At 39.4% G+C, this 17,964-nt stretch overlaps 1 protein-coding gene across 1 annotated transcript; it reads right to left on the bottom strand.

The window, feature by feature from the left end:
- Positions 1-5,820: 5,820 nt before the first annotated feature.
- Positions 5,821-17,879, bottom strand: gpat3 (glycerol-3-phosphate acyltransferase 3). Its single transcript, XM_017714055.2, has 13 exons — positions 17,692-17,879; positions 17,067-17,263; positions 16,272-16,338; positions 14,271-14,565; positions 12,921-12,995; positions 12,604-12,693; positions 12,401-12,494; positions 11,148-11,263; positions 10,983-11,038; positions 7,239-7,324; positions 7,013-7,141; positions 6,850-6,929; positions 5,821-6,745 (listed from the first exon to the last, which is right to left on the bottom strand). Exons 2-13 carry the CDS (start codon positions 17,211-17,213, stop codon positions 6,655-6,657), a joined length of 1,326 nt encoding a protein of 441 aa, XP_017569544.1. The 5' UTR covers positions 17,214-17,263; positions 17,692-17,879; the 3' UTR covers positions 5,821-6,654.
- Between the last annotated feature and the right edge of the window lie 85 nt (positions 17,880-17,964).

Here is a 17,964-nt window from a genome sequence, read left to right as displayed (position 1 = left end):
GCTGGATAATGTTCTATTAATGGACCGCAACCTCTTTTTCATAATTTATTTGATGAACTTGCAGAGCGAAGTTTTGCAGAATTTGTTCGACAGTAAGACACACATTGCTCAGAAAGCATGAAAGTGCAGCACTGCGAATCAGTTGCTTTTTCTTTATGGCATTATGTTCATTGCCTCAGAGCCTGCTTGCCTCTGCCACCATCTTAGCACGGCTTTGGTGTTCATATAACAAGTCCTGACAAATTGGAAAAGTTGGAGCGATAGATAGGAGGTGACCTGAAAACAAAAGCAATCTCAGCACAGGGTGAAATGCCTGGAACAGTGCAGCACATGTGACTCAAACTCAAGGTGAGATTCTGCCACTCTGTCAATAAAATGTGTCAAGGAATGTGTCTCACATCAAAGAACGCTGCAGACTACTTATGACCATGTTCCCAAAACAGGATTATTTCATACTGTTCTGGTTCTGCAGTTAATAATATTATAAACTCAATAGCACGGCATCCTCAAACAGAACGGTACTGGCACTGTTGAAGGATCTGATTTGTGTATAATTTAATTGTTAAGATGTAAAGAGTTAAGATCAGAGTGGTTTGATGTGAAATGCTACCAGATTGTTCACTGTGGTGGTGATAGGAACCAGACATCTGAAACACCGAAGGCCTCTGAAAGCTCCCTCACGGAAAGCTATTATACAAAAGGCTTACGAATATGTTGCCTATTGCCTGTTGCAAAGACTATTGAAAGAAAGTTTAGGTGTAAGATGTTTTTATTGTTTATTATTGTATATTAGAATATTATGTATTTATTTTTTAATCCAATGAGGTTGGAGTAATATATACAGGCCGTTATACGGAAAATAGCACCCACTATTTTACCATCATTAACATTACATATAACACCTCAGAAGGCACATGTAGGTTCACTGGTCATTTTAGTTAATAAATAAAATGGCTAATTTTGTGTTGTGCACACTGTGACCCCTGGTTCCTATCACTACCACTGTAAAGAAGTCAGTCAATACATTTCTCTACAATGCACCATTTCACATCTGAACAACTGTATTGTGCAGAAAATGAGAAAAATCAGTACAGTTCCCTTCAAAAGCTTATTATAATAAATTCTTCGGTGCTGTTTGGATGTGATCCATGATTTAATTCATTAAATGTTTGTTTGGAAAGAAGTTCCATCTTAATCTCAGGTTTGTTATGCTAAGTTCACCCAGTACATTATCAGTTTAAAGCTAATGAATTTACAAATGCAATAAAGAAACAAAATTGCAACAGACAGAGCAAAATGTGCGCTAAAGGCACAGTACAGAGGAAGCTGGTGATAACTAAATAAGAACATAATTATTTCTCAAACTGAATAGTCTGGAATCTCACCGCAAAATCAATCAGCTCTCTACTCAAAGAAGTTCGGACTCCATCGGAGCTCAATCAAAAAGAAGAAAAAAATCAATGCAGCCGAATTCTGGCCTGTTTCATTAAGCTATGTTAATCAGGCAGAGCTGCAAATGAGTTGGTGTTATGTTTCCCCCTCCTGGACCCTCGTAGTACAGTACAATGTGGAGAAAGGTTAGAACAAACACTGAGCTGGAGTACTGTATTTTTACAGTGCTGGAAACTATGTGGCAGCCTCCAACCACAGAACTGGCTTATATTGTTCTGTTATTGAATAGAACATGTTCAGTAAGTCGATGCTTAATTTTCTATGCGCTGTAAACAGCTGTTGGTGCAGCATAACTGATGTGCAGTTGGTTTTATATTAATAAAAATTCAGCACTGTGCAAAACTCAAAAGATCACCCTTCATTTATTCCGATTCCGGTAAGAACAAGTTATTCACTTGTCGGGAGGTGTTTCTGAAGAGATAATATATAAAATGATATATATATATATATATAATCCACATGCATAAGAAATGGAAAAATCAAAGGAAGAAAAATCCCAAACTGGAATTCAAAAAAAGTGTAATAAAAAACTGTGCAGGACCTGGTAGACCACCAAAACTGCCACAGTACTCAGATCTATCCTGCCTCTGTGAGAAGATAAATCAACACTGTGGATCTGAAAGAATGTGTAGCTGTCAAGAAGCCCTTACTGAGAAAAGAAAATAGACAAAAGAGAAGAAAAACTGCAAATCAAAGAAGCTTCTGAAGTTCTCAGAACAGTGGACTGACCACCCCAGAGTCCAGACCTCAACATCACAGAATGTGTCTGTGACTGCTTGGATGGATGCTGAGAAGAAGCAACCAACTTCTAAGACTGAACTTTGAAGGTGTGGGAAAATATCCCTGCAGATTTCCCTGGAAAACTGAAACTAAGTTTTCATTATATTTAGTTGTTGCGGCTTTTGTGTAACTTTCTGTTAAATACATATTTTCTGCTTTTATCTTGATTGTAATGGGTGTTCTGACTGGAAATTCTGACTGGTTCTGACTGGAAATAAAAATGAAGAGTGGTCTGATTTTTCACAGTACTGTACATCTGAAAGACCACAAAGGAGTCTGGCAGTGCACTCAGGGAGGGTGAAATACACTTAGAAGCTTTGAGCTTTGTGTTCCATGTACCATGTTACAGCCTAATACGTGGCCTTTGGTTCCAGCCATGGTCCAGTGTAAGAGACTGGCCTACTGGAGGCTAACTGGATTATTTATCCTCTCCATGATCATGTAGTCAGCCCTTTCATTTGGACCATGCACATTCTTCGTAATTCATTTTTTTCCAGCTAGGTCTGAGTTTAACCAGTGTAAATGTGACTGGGCAGGACTGTCTAGCTACATAAAACTGGCCTGCTCTTCCGCTGCTTATCAGTTATAGCACACAAACTGGCTTTAATGACCGGCTTTAAAAAGAAAATATATTTTATATACACTACTGTGTAAAAAATCAGAGACCACCCAATAACTTGTTTAACTTCCAATAATATCGACCATAAAGAACAAGTTAGTCATTTTGCTGGAGATTTTTCTCAGGAGATTAGAACAACCCAAGGCCTGGTAGAGCAACAAAACCGTCAGCATCAGATAAACAGCGTGAGAGAGAGGAGAAAGTGAAGCTCCACTCTCGTTCCACAGGTGTTTCTGTCCATCCTTCCATTCTAAGCTATGCTTGAAAAGATAACCCATGGCAACGCTTTGGATCTGGAGAGAAAGTGACCATCAAGAAGTCCTTACTGCGAAAAGGCAACATACAAAAAAAACCGAGAGCCCAGATTATTAATGAATGTCTTTGGCCGAAAATACAACCAACTTCTAAGACTGAACTTTGGAGGTGTTTAAAAATATCCCTGCAGATTTTGATAAAACCTGAAAGCAAGTGAAAAGAATGGATGCCACAATAAAGGCATCTGCAGCATCTGGTATTATCTTTAGTTGCTGAGGCTTTGGGTCACTTTCTGTTAAATATGTTTTCAGTTATTTTCCTCCATGATGAAAAACTGCATAATTGCTATTTTGACTGGAAATGAAATAAATTAAGAAGGATGTCTGACTTTTGCACTGTGTAGTGCTGTGTTTCAAATCCATTAAGCATGCCCCAAAGTATTAAGCTGAAAATAGCACATATTGGCATAATCATGAGCACATTAAGTTGAAGCAAATGCCAAGAGCAGCTGAGCTAGAATGGTAATGATTCACACTTAACAAGTTGATGTTTCATTCAGTTGTGCGAGCGAGCAGATTCTTATCTGAAAAATCAAGCCGACCGTGAGTAACTTTCTTCCTTCGCGAACACTTAGCATGTACAGCTTGACTCTATGAGATGAATTTAATGGGGTAGTGTTAGGGCACGATCAAGTATTAAGACCTATCAAGGTGTAGAGCTGCCGGAGAGCAGAGTGAGTGTGCTGGGATTTCTCTCAGTGCTCCTCTATTGATTTTTCTCAGAGAGACGCATCGTACCTCACAATCTCCTGCATTAGTGCAGAGGGTCCGCTTGAGTCACAGAAAGGATTGTAGAACAATGTATTTAAAAAACATTTTCCTCGAACTAATGGCGGGTCTAGGGCAGAGCCAGGGTCATTTACCCTTCTGATTAGGTAAGCCACTCTGTTCCAGGGAAGCTGTGATTTAAAATGATGTTCGGCTTGAACTACATTCTCCGGGAAAATGATCTAATTTAGCGATTTATTCATATTTACTGAGTGTACTAGCATTACATTTGTATAGATCACATCTGGGTAAAAACAGAAATCGGGAAAATTGAATCAAAGCGCTGAGACGCGGTGGGCAATCACATAGAGTCTTCGTTGAGGGGGGGGGGCCTGCAGGGGTCACTCCCATGCTTTTTATGATGTCTCTTTGAAATCTATCTGAATCACATTAAATTGGATATAAAGATGTGCAGACACATACATCACAGTAAATGGTGTGCCGGAGCATCTCTCGTGGAGAATCCCACCTCAACAATCGGGTTATAAAATCGGCTCCAGATCCGATTAATAATTCACAATCCTGTTAGGAGAGAACAAACATTTCTGTTCAAGCAATTTAAGTTGCAGGATTGTTATTAAAGCCCAGTGTTGCCACGGGGCTACAGGATGGTCTGGATGTGAGCCGGAGAGAGAGAGAGAGAGAGAGAGAGAGAGAGAGAGAGAACCTAGGGAACCTAAGCTCGCTCCATCCCTCTGTGCCAGAGAATAACTCTGTGCTATTTCACACTCTCTGCTTTCTTTATTAAAGCGCCGTCACAGTAAACACGTATTATGGCCCTCTCTTCGTCTCTCTCTTTGTGCTCACCGGAGCTCCATTTTCCTTGCTCTGGCTGAGGAAACTTTGAGTTTTCTGGTGCAGTTTCTGCTCCAAAATGTCAGCTTCTAATGAGTTTATAATGGCCGGCGTTGCAATTGAGCTGTAAGTAAAATGAGCTAGTAATATTGCAATCGAGAAGTCAATGATGCTCTTACCATCATTAGCACTGAATGACAGAAGAGAGATGGATCCTCTTTCACAAGGTTGAAAAGTATCCGCTAGCTTTGGAGTCATTTTTAAAAGGTAAATTTAATACTTTCTCACAGCATTTTAGGCTTTTTGCTAAAATCGCTACCATTCAGATGATATGTTAGGGTGCACTCTTTTAAATAAAGCTGCCGAAAAGAAGTTCTGTGACGTAAGAAGAACCACTTTTGGATCACTAAAGAACCAGGATCCTTAAATAGCCCTATTTGCAAATGAGATGCGAGTGTAAAAAAAACCTTTGTAAAGTTTGAAAAACCTCTACATAATGTACACGTTTGATATAGGAAAGTTTCCTACATGCAAACCAAGAACCATTTCATTTTAAGGTTCAGCAGACAAAACATGCAAAATGCTTAATGTACTAAACCGTCTCAATTAACCCCTTAAAACCCCAGGCTTACTACATACTAATGCTTATTATTCAGTGACTAAAAAGACTTCAGTGCAACCTGGTTGAGCTATTCTTAGGTAACAGAAGTGTGTACACTCTCAGAAATAAAGGTATGAAACTGTCATTGGGGCAGTGTCCCTCTTGTCAATGGGGTGGTACCTTCAAGGATACATCTCCGTACCTTTAATATGGGAACATAACTGTACTATAATCCATTGAAATGATATTTTCTAAGTTATATTGACTCGACACACCCCGTCTCTTCTCCAGGCTTTCAACTCTATTGGTTTGCTTTAAAACATTGATTATGAAAAGATACAAATATGTACTTTTCCTCTAGGAAAAACTTAAAGTACTGAAATGGACCTTAAAACCACTGTTGTACCTTTTAGGGTACATTTATGTAGCTTATACCTTGATGAACATGGAGGATTTGTACCTGCACAGAACCTTAATTACTAACAGTGCAATAAAACATTGGGCCCGCTGGTGGGCCTTGGCCATTTAATGCATTAATAAAAATACACTACAGAATACACTTTCATCACAATTGTTTCAGAGAAATTTTCAACAGTTTGAAAAGATAACACTGATTAAAAGTCGTGCTTATTTTATGAGAACTTAGACCTCACAGTCTTGTCTTTCATGTGAAGGAAGCCTTCCTTTCTTGGTGTAGTGTGACCCCCAGTGGTCTTTTAGAGGAACACTCAAACAGGCTCTGCAAAATCTCCTAACAAAGCAATGTGATACCATTGATATTACTGGAATGAAGTGTGATCATATGATCAAAGTAGTCCTTGCATGATACGCAAATATTGTTTTTCAGGGATTATACACAAAAATGATGACTAAACCAACACTAAAATACTACATAAACACAATAAATGATCCAAAAGAACCCGCCTGAGTAGAGCAATGTAACAGCAATAAGAGTCAATTGTGATTGAATATTAAATTTAAGTATAAAAGAGTGGTCTTGGGTGTTTTTATGGTGGTATTAGAACACTATTTAAAATAAAAAATATAAAGAGTCTCTGAAAAAGTCAGATATAGTATCTATTTTCTATTTTTCAAAAAGCCCACCATGTTATGCAAGTTTGGCACACAGCTCGTCTCTCATGCCTCAATAAAGAAGCCATTTCAAATCAAGCCCATAAATAATGAGAGGCAACTTTTTCCAGATGAACTGTTTTTCTAGGCTACAAAACATTATCAACAAGGAAACCGAAAGGACCTGTAATAGGCTGTAAGCTTAATCAGTATCTGGAAGACCTGGCCTAAAGCTGTGGTACAGAGAAGTCTCTTCAGTCCTGTCCTACGATCATACTGCTGTACATCTTCTGTTGCTCTTCTTTATAGGACTCCTTCACTTTCTCTCTCTTCAGTCCCCCATCCCTGCAACAAAACCAATTTAAAAAAGATAATACATGTGTCTTATACATATAAACAATAAACAAATGTCTTATACATATAAACAATAAAAATATCTGGATACTCACCAGAACAAATCGACCAGTCCTCCTTGCCGAGCTATGGCAGATTTGACTCTGTTGGCAAAATGGACAGCATCCTCCCCATCCTAACAAAAAAGCCAGTTAAAGCCAAATACACAACATATAGAGCTAAACAGCCATTCACAGCCATTTTCATCTGCCTTCTTACCTGGAGACTCATAGGTGGAAGGTACCACACATTACACACTATAGCCCAGCTGGTCATCATCCTTAGTAGGTAGCTCACCATGTTGTACTTTCCGCTGTTCCAGAATGCATCTCCGAACTGCGGGTCGTACTGACACAGAAAGACAGTAGGTATCACCATGTCAGCTAAACTCTGATAGAAATGCTTAAAATAGCACTTCAAAGTTGGCTACAGCTATTAAACATACCTTTATTGCTACTGGGTATATTGTCGCCCCTATATCAAAGCTTCCCTTTTTGAACATCATGACAGATGTGTTATTGATGCAAGTTCCTGCCAAAAGAGGAAAGAGAAGTCAAACATTTCAACATGCGCTCCTTAAAGTGTCATGCAAAAGAATCTACAGTCCATCATCTGCATTGCATCAACCGTGTATTTATATCTGCTCTACTCTTCAGCTCTTCAGAGCAAGGAGTCAGATCTTATTCTGTATGTAGGTAGTATGGATTAATACTGTGGTGTAGCAGTCATTTAAGCTATATTAAAACTCCTAGGTAAATTCCCGCTGAGGAAGTAGTCGAAGGAAAATTATTTCGCTCTTTCTTATACTTTTTCCCCAGTGTTTTAAAGCTATGTTTAATTGTGTAAAGTGTTTTTTTTTGTGGAATATGTCATTTTATGTTAAGGGTAAGATGACTTCCGCCTAGGTTTCTACAGGAACTGAACTGCATCCAGCTTCAGCCTCAAAATGGCCAGCATTCATTGACAATACAATCTACAATAATATATTTTTTTTTCAAATTGTTATGAACAACTTTTTAAAGATGCACTAAATTCAGATCCCATTTGCGGTACAGAGTCAGTCAGTGTGGTAGACGCAAGCTGGTTTATGTCAGCGTCTAGGAGAAGCTACCATCTAAGCTTGTTTCATCACAGAATTTTAGTAAAAATGACTCCTTTTTTTTCAGTCCAATATATTAATTTGGGGTGGTTTTAATTTGAATGAAATCTGTGTTGTACTTCTGAAAAGGGATAATAAAAGAAGTGGAACTAAAGTGTGGTGTTTCACCTTTGTCCTTTAGAGTAAAATCAGCAAGCCCTCCCCCTGCTGGATGTTTGAAGACATAAGCAATCACCTCCCTATAACATTCTTCATAAGGCCTTACCACCAAATGTAGACTGAATTGGGCTTTCTTAAAGACCTGACAGTCCAAACTGTATTTAGTGTCGATACAAAAAAAATTATTCAGTTTTCAATGAACTATTAACGCTATTCTTACTGATTTCTAAAGATAAAAACATAAAGTAATGTCATACAGGAATTCTCTGTATATAAATTAACTGACTATCTATAAATTAATTCCTAAAATCAATCCCAATTTAAATTCTTGAAAATACATGTGTAACCTAGTGTATTTTTAGTAATAATTTTGCGCTATGATATTACACGGACCTTTGCAAGTTTGTTGAGGCCATGTACACACAACAACACTGGTAGCTATGAAGAATCTACCACTGAAACTGAAAAAGAAAATGCTGTCTTGTTTAACCACAAGCATAAAAATTATAATATTATATTACATTACATTATCTACATGATTTGCATGTTTATTATGTGATTTATGAATATTACTGATGGAAATATTTCTGTTGAATGTTTGGTTAGTTTGAGCATGTACCTAAGTTAAAAGCTTATTTTAAAGCATCAGTTGTTTTTTCAAGAAAAAAATTGGTTCAAGTTTCATTGTCTGTATGCAGCTAATATTCTGGCCATGCTTGCTTTAATTACCTGTGTTCCTATGGCAAAGAGGCAGTTCAGCTTAGTTGCAGCACAAAGCCATTACATTTGGAAATGCATCACTACCCATAACCTTTAAACATGCACAGGCCAGTAAAATAGTTCCACTGAAATATCAGATTTTATGGGCTCAGATTTTACCATAACATGGTAACCATTGTTCAATGTTGGTATATTACATTGCTGCATTAATCCTATATTAGAGGTTATAGAAGCAATTTTGTTTACTAAACAGTTTTGTGTTCTATTCATTTTTGCACCATATAATATTTTAGAAGAACACATTTCACAAAATTCCACCATCATTATAATGCACTGCGAAAACTGGGGAATTTTTTAATGGACATGGTGGATGCTGCACTTGTAACCTATTTTGTGATGGACACAAAGAAATAATTAACACACTGTCATAAAAATGCGGTTACCTTTAGTTAGGAAACATAGCTGGACATAGCAGTCATATACACTATAATGCCAAAAGGATTCAATCACCCATCCAAATCATTGATTCAGGTGTTCCAATCACTTCCATGGCCACAGGTGTATAAAGCCAAGCCCCTAGGCCTGCAGACTGCTTCTACAGACATTAGTGAAAGAATGGGTCGCTCTCAGGAGCTCAGTGAATTCCAGCGTGGTACCGTGATCGGACACCACCTGTGCAACAAGTCCAGTCCTGAAATTTCCTCACTACAAAATATTCCACAGTCAGCTGTCAGTGGGATTATAACAAAGTGGAAGCGACTGGGAATGACAGCAACTCAGCCACAATGTGGTCGGCCATGTAAAATGACAGAGGATGCTGAGGGGCATAGTGTGCAGAGGTCGCCAACTTCAGAGTCAATCACTACAGACCTCCAAACTTCATGTGGCCTTGAGATGAGCTCAAGAACAGCGTAGAGAACTTCATGGAATGGGTTTCCATGGCTGAGCAGCTGCATCCAAGCAAAATGCAATGCAAAGCGTCGAATGCAGTGGTGTAAAGCACCGCCACTGGACTCTAGAGCAGTGGACTCTAGAGCAGCGTTCTCTGGAGTGGTGAATCACGCTTTTCCGTCTGGCAATCCGGTGGATAAGTCTGGGATTGGCAGTTGCCAGGAGAACGCTACTTGTCTGACGGCATTGTGCCAAGTGTAAAGTTTGGTGGAGGGGGGATTATGGATTATGGGGTTGTTTTTCAGGAGTTGGGCTCGGCCCCTTAGTTCTATTGAAAGGAACTTTTAATGCTTCAGCACCAAAAGATTTTGGACAATTTCATGCTCCCAACTTTGTGGGAACAGTTTCGGGACGGCCCCTTCCTGTTCCAACATGACTGCGCACCAGAGCACAAAGCAGGTCCATAAAGACATGGATGAGTGAGTTTGGTGTGGAAGAACTTGACTGGCCTGCACAGAGTCCTGACCTCAACCCCATAGAACACCTTTGGGATGAATTAGAGCGGAGACTGTGAGCCAGGCCTTCTCATCCAACATCAGTGTCTGACCTCACAAATGCACCTCTGGAAGAACGGTCAAAAATTCCCATAAACACACTCCTAACCCTTGTGGAAAGCATTCCCAGAAGAGTTGAAGCTGTTATAGCTGCAAAGGGTGGGCCGACATCATATTAAACCCTATGGATTAAGAATGGGGCGTCACTCAATTCATATGTAATATACTGTAATTTAAGCTTTGTTGGCTCTGTATGCCCTGTCTTCACTTCAGGCTATATTTTAGTTTTCTGCTTAAAAAAACTTCAATTACCAACAGGTACAAATATGTACCTTTGGGAACATGAAGGTAATGTACATTTAAACTCACTGGAGGTAGACAATTGAACTATTTTTGACTTGACCACATTGTACCTTTAAATTGGGGGTACATTTACTGTTTGTACTTCTGGGGATTCAAATATTCCAAGACAGTACCTTTTTTTCTGACAGTGTATTGTACAATAAGTACATGACAATTATCATTGCGGTGATTATAATGTGATTATTATTTTTATGTAGTAAATATGGAATAACTAATTAATATGTTATTCCACATGAATTAGAACTTCCTGCAACACTAAAAAAGACAAGTTTCCGAGAAAGAGGTACTATCATATATCATATCACGCCATATTGTACTGACAGGTCCCATGCAAACACAGAGCCAATCAACAGAAGACAGGATGACAGTAATGCAAAATACAAAAGCACATAAAAGCCCTCACCCTCTGGGAAGATAAGGATTGGCTGCTTGGTTTTGTCAGCAACATGGTCTTTCAGCCTGTGACACAGAAAAGAAACCCCGCTCTTTATGCAGCTCGCCTCACGCATGAATGTGCTCACAGAAACTGTTTTCACTCGCTCAGTTTTACTCTCCCACACTTTGTCACCTTTTGGCCACTGCGTGGCGATCTTTCATCTCCGACCTTTCAAACCACACGTGAGGGCAGGATCGCACCATTGACCTCTGGATGACCCCCATCAGGCCTCCATGAATCTGACCCACCTGTGGAGAGAGAAGGCCACTGATACTTACACAAGCTGCTGTAAGCCTTGCCTTATTCATCCACATCTATATAATGCATTTCCAGTTGGACAGAAACATCTGTGGATTTTTTCAGATCTGAAGCAAGAGTGGAGCTTGATTTTCTCCTATTTCTCAAAGATCAAAGCTTAAATTGCTGTTTACCTGATTGTGACAGTTTTGCTGTGCACAGTTGTTAGGAGTCACATTTACTTTACATCTTTTAAGACTTTTTTGCACAAGAGAGAGAAATTTGCATGGCAGCTAAGGTGAATTTGGGTAGCTGCATGTGTGAATGTTGGTGTCTATTTGAAGGAAAACATATCAGTGACTGCTTTGGGACCAGCTTTTCTTGGGAGGACACAGTGGAAAATCGCTGGTTTTAAGATTGGAAGATTGGAAGAGTTAAAGTGGCGATAGGGTACATAACAGTAAAGAATGGACAAATTAAATACTGATAGATTGGATATATACGTTGGAGACATTTGTGTACTCTTCTGTTAAATAGGCTTCCTGCATTTTTTCTGACACTGAAGAATGAATAACTTGTATTTAACAGATGTTTAGACTAGAAATTGAATCCCCTCTCAAGACAGTTCAAATACATGGTTCTAACATTTTTGTTTTAATAGCAAAGATGTGCTATTTACCAGTGTTACATTCAAGAAATATCTACATTTTTACTGGGACCTTTTGTGAGTAGCTGACATATACATATTTGCTAACTCTGATCGTTACTTTGGCAGATCTGATGTTCCCTGCGCCGAATTTAGACCCATCCGACTCAAATCGAACAGAGGAACATGGCAGAAAGTCTTTTTAAAAAATCTCAACAGAAAAGACCAACAGCATTCATACTCTAGCAGCGCATACTAAAAAACTGACAAAAATGAAAGATAATGATTACAAGAAAATCTAGAAAATGACTACACAGGGGCCCTGACGCAAACAAAAAGGTCTTTTAAACAGTTCTGCATGTTTCTGTTCTACCTTACTAATTTAATACATACATATCTAAGCCTTCACCGGTGTACTTTAGGGCTTCATAACATGGACCAGTTGACTCCACGCATTAAAATAAAAGTTTTACAAAAGTTCAGAAAAAAGCTCAACACCTACCATAGCGTAACAGCCATCGTTTGCCAAAATGACAATATCGATTGGAGAGGTGTGGTTTGCTACACAAATTCCGCCTTTCTTCGGATGATTTTCTCTGCAAACATAAATACATGCCATTTTATTTTGCTCAAGGACAAACAGATATAAGAGGAACATGGAATAAAATGGTGGAGGGGGCCGAGGAAGTTGAAGTAGTTACACACTTGTTATGGTAACGGATCCTGGCTGACAGGGCTCTAGCACAGATCCTGTAGCATGTAACATGTATCAGATCACTGATCCAGGTCTTCACACTGACACAGATAGAGGTGCTAGTGTTAGAACATAATACTTCACTTCTGAGATGGGTTTTTATTACTTTATATAAACATAGCTAAAGTTCCTCAGCCTAAAAAGGAACCTTAGAGAAATCACCTCTGTTAAAGTTTAATCAGTTGTTAGTCATTGGTTCAAAACACTTGCTCTTGAAGCACAAGTCTTTAAGCCTTATCTCTGAAAACCTCTCAAACAAGAATATTACTTGCTGTGGGGTAGCAGGCCTACAAGTGTGGTTCCTATCACCAGCCAGCTCAGTCCAAGCACAGCCAGTGTGACCCTGTCACAGAGAACAACAGATATCTTTAAGCACTTTGTGAAAAACAACTTCAGACAACAGAATAATGTATACACTAAGGCTGTTATGATTACTAGATTAAACTTGAGGTAAATTCATTGTTAGCATTTGAGCTTTTGCAACTCAGTCACAAAAAATAACTGGTACATTTATGGATTATGTACTGTACTATGCAGACACACTTTATTCCGGTCAAAAAGGCCATTAAGTACAAGTTAATTATTCTTTCAACATTAGAACAAAAGCAGAAAACACATTTAACAGAAAACTAAATATGACATAAACCTTTTCGATATTTATTGCTCCACTCTTTACATTTAATACAGCTTCCATTCTACAGCTGGAGGAGGTATGGGACAGGGTGTCAGGGTGGTAACCCAAGAACCCGTTGGTAGACACTTGTGGGAAGGGAGCCGTCAAGGTGAAGAAGGAGGCCTTCAGGGACATCCATCTAGGGACTCAGGAGTGGCCGGAGTGGCTTTGCTCAAGCTGCGCTCAACAAAGACGGAGAAAGTCTATACCTTTGAATGAGGATATGGTCGGTTGGTGGAAGGAGCACTCTGAGGAACTCCTAAACCCAAGAGACATGCCTCCCTCATGGGAGTCACGGCTAGAGACTTCTGGGGTGTCAGACTCCATTTCCCTGGTTGAGGTCACGGAGGTCGTTGGTAAGCTCGTCATGACAAGGCGCCAGGGGTGGATGAGATTCACCCAGAAATGCTTAAGGCTCTGGATGCTGTGGGGCTCCCATGGATGACATGCTTCTGCAATGTTGCATGGACCTCAGGAACAGTACCCTTGGACTGGCAGACTGCAGTCTGGGGTGATCAGAAAAGGCTTCTTGACAGCGACACATCCTTTCATACCCATAGTGCTGAGTTATCTTCTCACAGTGGAAGGACGGAGAGAAACATCTGTGGATGTTTTCAGATCTGTAGCAAGAGTGGAGTTTAATTTTCTCCTCTCTCATTAATGAAAGCTTCAAGAACTGGCGGTTTTGGTGGTTTATCATGTTTATCAGTCTCATTTTCTCTCCGTCTCTTTTTCAAAGGCATTTTTTACTCATTTCAGTTATTCCATATGAATTATCTGTGTTCTCTTCAGAAATATGTCCTGACAATTTAACAAACTTAAGGGTTCTTTTGACTGAAAATTAAATAAATAAATGGCCTCTGACTTTTGCACAGTACTGTGTAATCGATAGTGACTGACCCAGTATACACAGACTGAAGGAAAGCATTGTATAAACAGGCTTACCTGAGTGGTAAGAGTATACAGTAGCGTATGAACACACCCAGGCCCCATATGATGGTCACTCTCACGCTGATGTAGTGGAAATTGTTGTTGGTTCGAGTGAGAAGGTTCCAGGAAGCCAGCTCTTCAGATGTGAAGCGCTGAGTGACTTGGTCCTCAACAATGCTCTCTATACCTTTCTTACAGAAATAAAAGGCATCACAGAGCGTGAAGTCTCCCCCAGCGAGAGATTTAGGGTGTGATCGTCGCAGCTCCCCAATCTCTTCTTCCATAGAGCCATCGTCTTTCTCAATAATCCCTGAAATGACAGATCATCTTCAGACCCAGCTGAGTAGCCGTGGTCTAAAAGGGATTTTTCCACTGAGTTTTCAAAGCTGTCTGCATAATTAAATGATTAAAATGTAAACAAAATGAATTCAGAGTGGTTTGCTGTGAAATTATCTATTCTAGAAGAACTTACCATAGGCTATCATTCACCTTGAGTTGGCAACCAGACATTTGAAGAGTTTATTGCCTCTAAAAGCAACCTCAAAGCTATTACATGCTGCCTGATGCCTGAGATATTTGTTTACAACAGATATGAGATCTCTCAAGTATATTGTAGAGAAGTGTATAGTATATATAAGTGTAGGTTCACGGGTCATTTTGGATGACTGGTCACTCTGCTGCCAGTAAATTACTGTAAATTGTGTTGTCTGGTATGTTATGTAACCCAATGCACTGCTCTAAATGCCCAATCGTTTACAGTGCGATCAAGTAACAAACCAGTATTTTATTTAGAAATAACTTTCAATCTTTTACAGTGTGGTAAATAAAACGGCTATGTGTACATTGTGGATATCACGACTTTTCACCACCACTGGAAAGAAATTCAAGTTGGTTAACTTCTCAAAATGCGATTTCACATCAAACCACTGAATTGCTTTGTTTTATTTATGCAGAAAAAAAATCCCCTTTAATGAGTTATGAAGAAAACCACTTTCTGGAAAAATCAATATTATACAAGTTTTCTGGTGCATTTCGCTTTAAAATCTTCAATATAATAACATTTGTACTATTTTGGATGTAATGAAGCATTGGGAGGACACGGAAATGACATGCCAACAAACAAACAAGACAAACTTTTGCCATCAATGTGGAGTTTGTGGTTAAAGGTGTTATGCAATCCTTTTGTCACGTTTCCTTCCTCCCTAGTCACTTAAAAAGGCTTCTTTTATATCCAGATTTTACAGTATGGATCACAACAAAATGCAGTTATACTTTATTCTCAATACAAGCCTTAATTATTAAAATAATACTTTTTAAATGTTTTTTTTTCCAGTTGAATCCAAGCATTAGTATACTGCACTCTATCATACCACTATTTATATAACTAAGAAGTAAACTTTTATAGCTTGTTATCAGTGTCTCTTGTATCTTGAAACATCTGTCTTTCACCAAATTTCAGATAAATAAATAAATAAATCATGTCTCTAGAGATGTTTGGTGCCTTACACTGGTTAAAGTTCACATCTGAATGTGAGCTGTCCAACTGAAATTATGAAATCTGACCTTCTGTAACATCACGCAAATTCCCTTAACGGGTCACTGCAGACTACTACTGCCACTAAACGAACTCTTAACAAGTTACGATATAATTCAATGCAATTAAATAGCATAGTACAAAACACTGACAGTGCTTTTAAAACAGGATGTTTTTGACCTCAAACACACAGTTAAGCATCGGTACACGTGCTGCAAAACTGGCTTTTTGAGATTCATAGATACCAGCTGAAATACCAGCCTGCTCACCAAAGCACTAAGGCCAAACAATAAAAGCAAATGTGCAGAGCCACGGACGTGTACAAAGTGAACATGTAGCCTATGGGTTTAATATATAATGCATATCTCTTACAATAATGAAACCATATAGCATTTTGTATGTGATAGCATCTCACACTGTGCTCTGTCTGTTCACTTTTGCTATGTGCTGTGCACACACAGTGCCAGTATGATTCCACTCACCATTGGGCAGATGAGCAGGGACTGCATCCTCCTCCTTCTGTCCTCTCTGGATCCTCAGAGTGGCCCACTGCCCGTAGAACAAGTTTATTTTTGGGCGACCTTTATTACACAGCCTCACGCATATGAGACATTGTTTAAACTGCCATGAATATTTATACCTGACTAAGTGCTCTACCATGATACCGGAGCGTATGTGAATCATAACCCCTTTTTAACCCTAGGCTTATTATTCAGTTATTAATCTTAGCCCATTAATGTATGTATATGCCATTTTACATTTTTGGTTCTATATGTCCTCTGAGCAAATCTGAGTACAAATCTGAGTGTAAATTCTGAATTTTGGTCATAAAAAAAAGAGAAAAACCAAATGTAAGTGCGAATCAAACTTAGAAAAGAACATGCAATTCAAACTGTGACCGTTAGATGTTCCTTCAAATCGTATCTATGCAAGATTTCATCACTTCAGAACATGTTCTGTGGCGCTTAGTTGTTTTGTAGTTGAACACAGGAACATCAGTTAAGGCTTGTTACTCAGTGACTCCTATGATTATTGAATAACTGTGAAATTGCAATGGCAGTCACACAATCACTAGAGTGAGGAACTGAAGCGTGAACCCCCATGTGATGCATTATGGTATAAGGGGTTAAGAAACAAACGTACTGTACATGTGGTTCAAAGCCATTTCTCCATTTTCAGTTCATCCTAGAACAATTTTCACATTGATTGATAAAGTCAAAGAGGCAGTGCCCTCATTATCAACTGAAGTGGGGTTTAAACGTGTTTTGTGCATTTACCTCCAGTGTTTTGACCAGGGCTTTAACGTAGAGGTCCGTGAAGCCTAGTGACACCCCAAACATGGCAGGGAGCACGATGAGCCCCAACACCACAGACAACCACACCTCGAAGACCACCAGCGCCAAGTCCCAGCTGGTGCCCTCCATTTCTTCAAGCCCCTGTCAGCCACTGCTTGAGTACACTGATGTCAGGTCATCTGCACGTGGGAATCGAGGAGAAACTAAATTACATAACGGTCTCAGGCTCTAAGGCAGTGCAGTTCTGTTGGCTTAAAGGAACGGTACCCTTGGCTAAGTTGGGTAGTCGGACGTCCAACTCCAAGTCAATACAAACGATGAAGCCCTCTTCACTCGTGCACGCTGTTATCTGTTTTCTTCGTCTTGCAGTCAGGCGAGCTTAGTGAACTTTCCGCAAACTTTTTAAAAATCTATCCCATTTACAACTAATCGGGGAGCTTAAAATACGTTTTTTATATGTTACGTCTGTTGGCACACCGTCCCTTGTACTGATTTACATAAGAAACCGCTGGGCTGTAACTGTGTACTAACACATAAACAACAGCGCCAGCAAAACCCCTCACATCCACTTAACTTTAACCCCCAAAAGTTTGCTAAAAACACTCACCGTGGTGATTTTCATTCCTCATTCCCAGATGTTGCAAACGCTCCAGCCCCAAACCTCTTTTTTCCCCGAATACCTTTCGTGTGACTGAACACAAAGTTCAACTACAAGTATTTCAAAATTTGGTGAATGTGGGGAAACAGCGCCTCCACTGGCGGACACAGGAAACTGTTCTATTCAGTCGGGTGTACGGTTAGAGCCACTCGGCTCTGTCCAGATTCAAGCCAATGGAAGAGAAAAGGCTCTAGGGGGGTTTTATATTCTACACCCACCGCG

Source organism: Pygocentrus nattereri, chromosome 16, assembly GCF_015220715.1.
Source record: "Pygocentrus nattereri isolate fPygNat1 chromosome 16, fPygNat1.pri, whole genome shotgun sequence".
Taxonomy (NCBI): Eukaryota; Metazoa; Chordata; class Actinopteri; order Characiformes; family Serrasalmidae; genus Pygocentrus; species Pygocentrus nattereri.
Note: the sequence above shows the minus strand (reverse complement) of the source record. Positions and strands in the feature narration are given on the sequence as shown.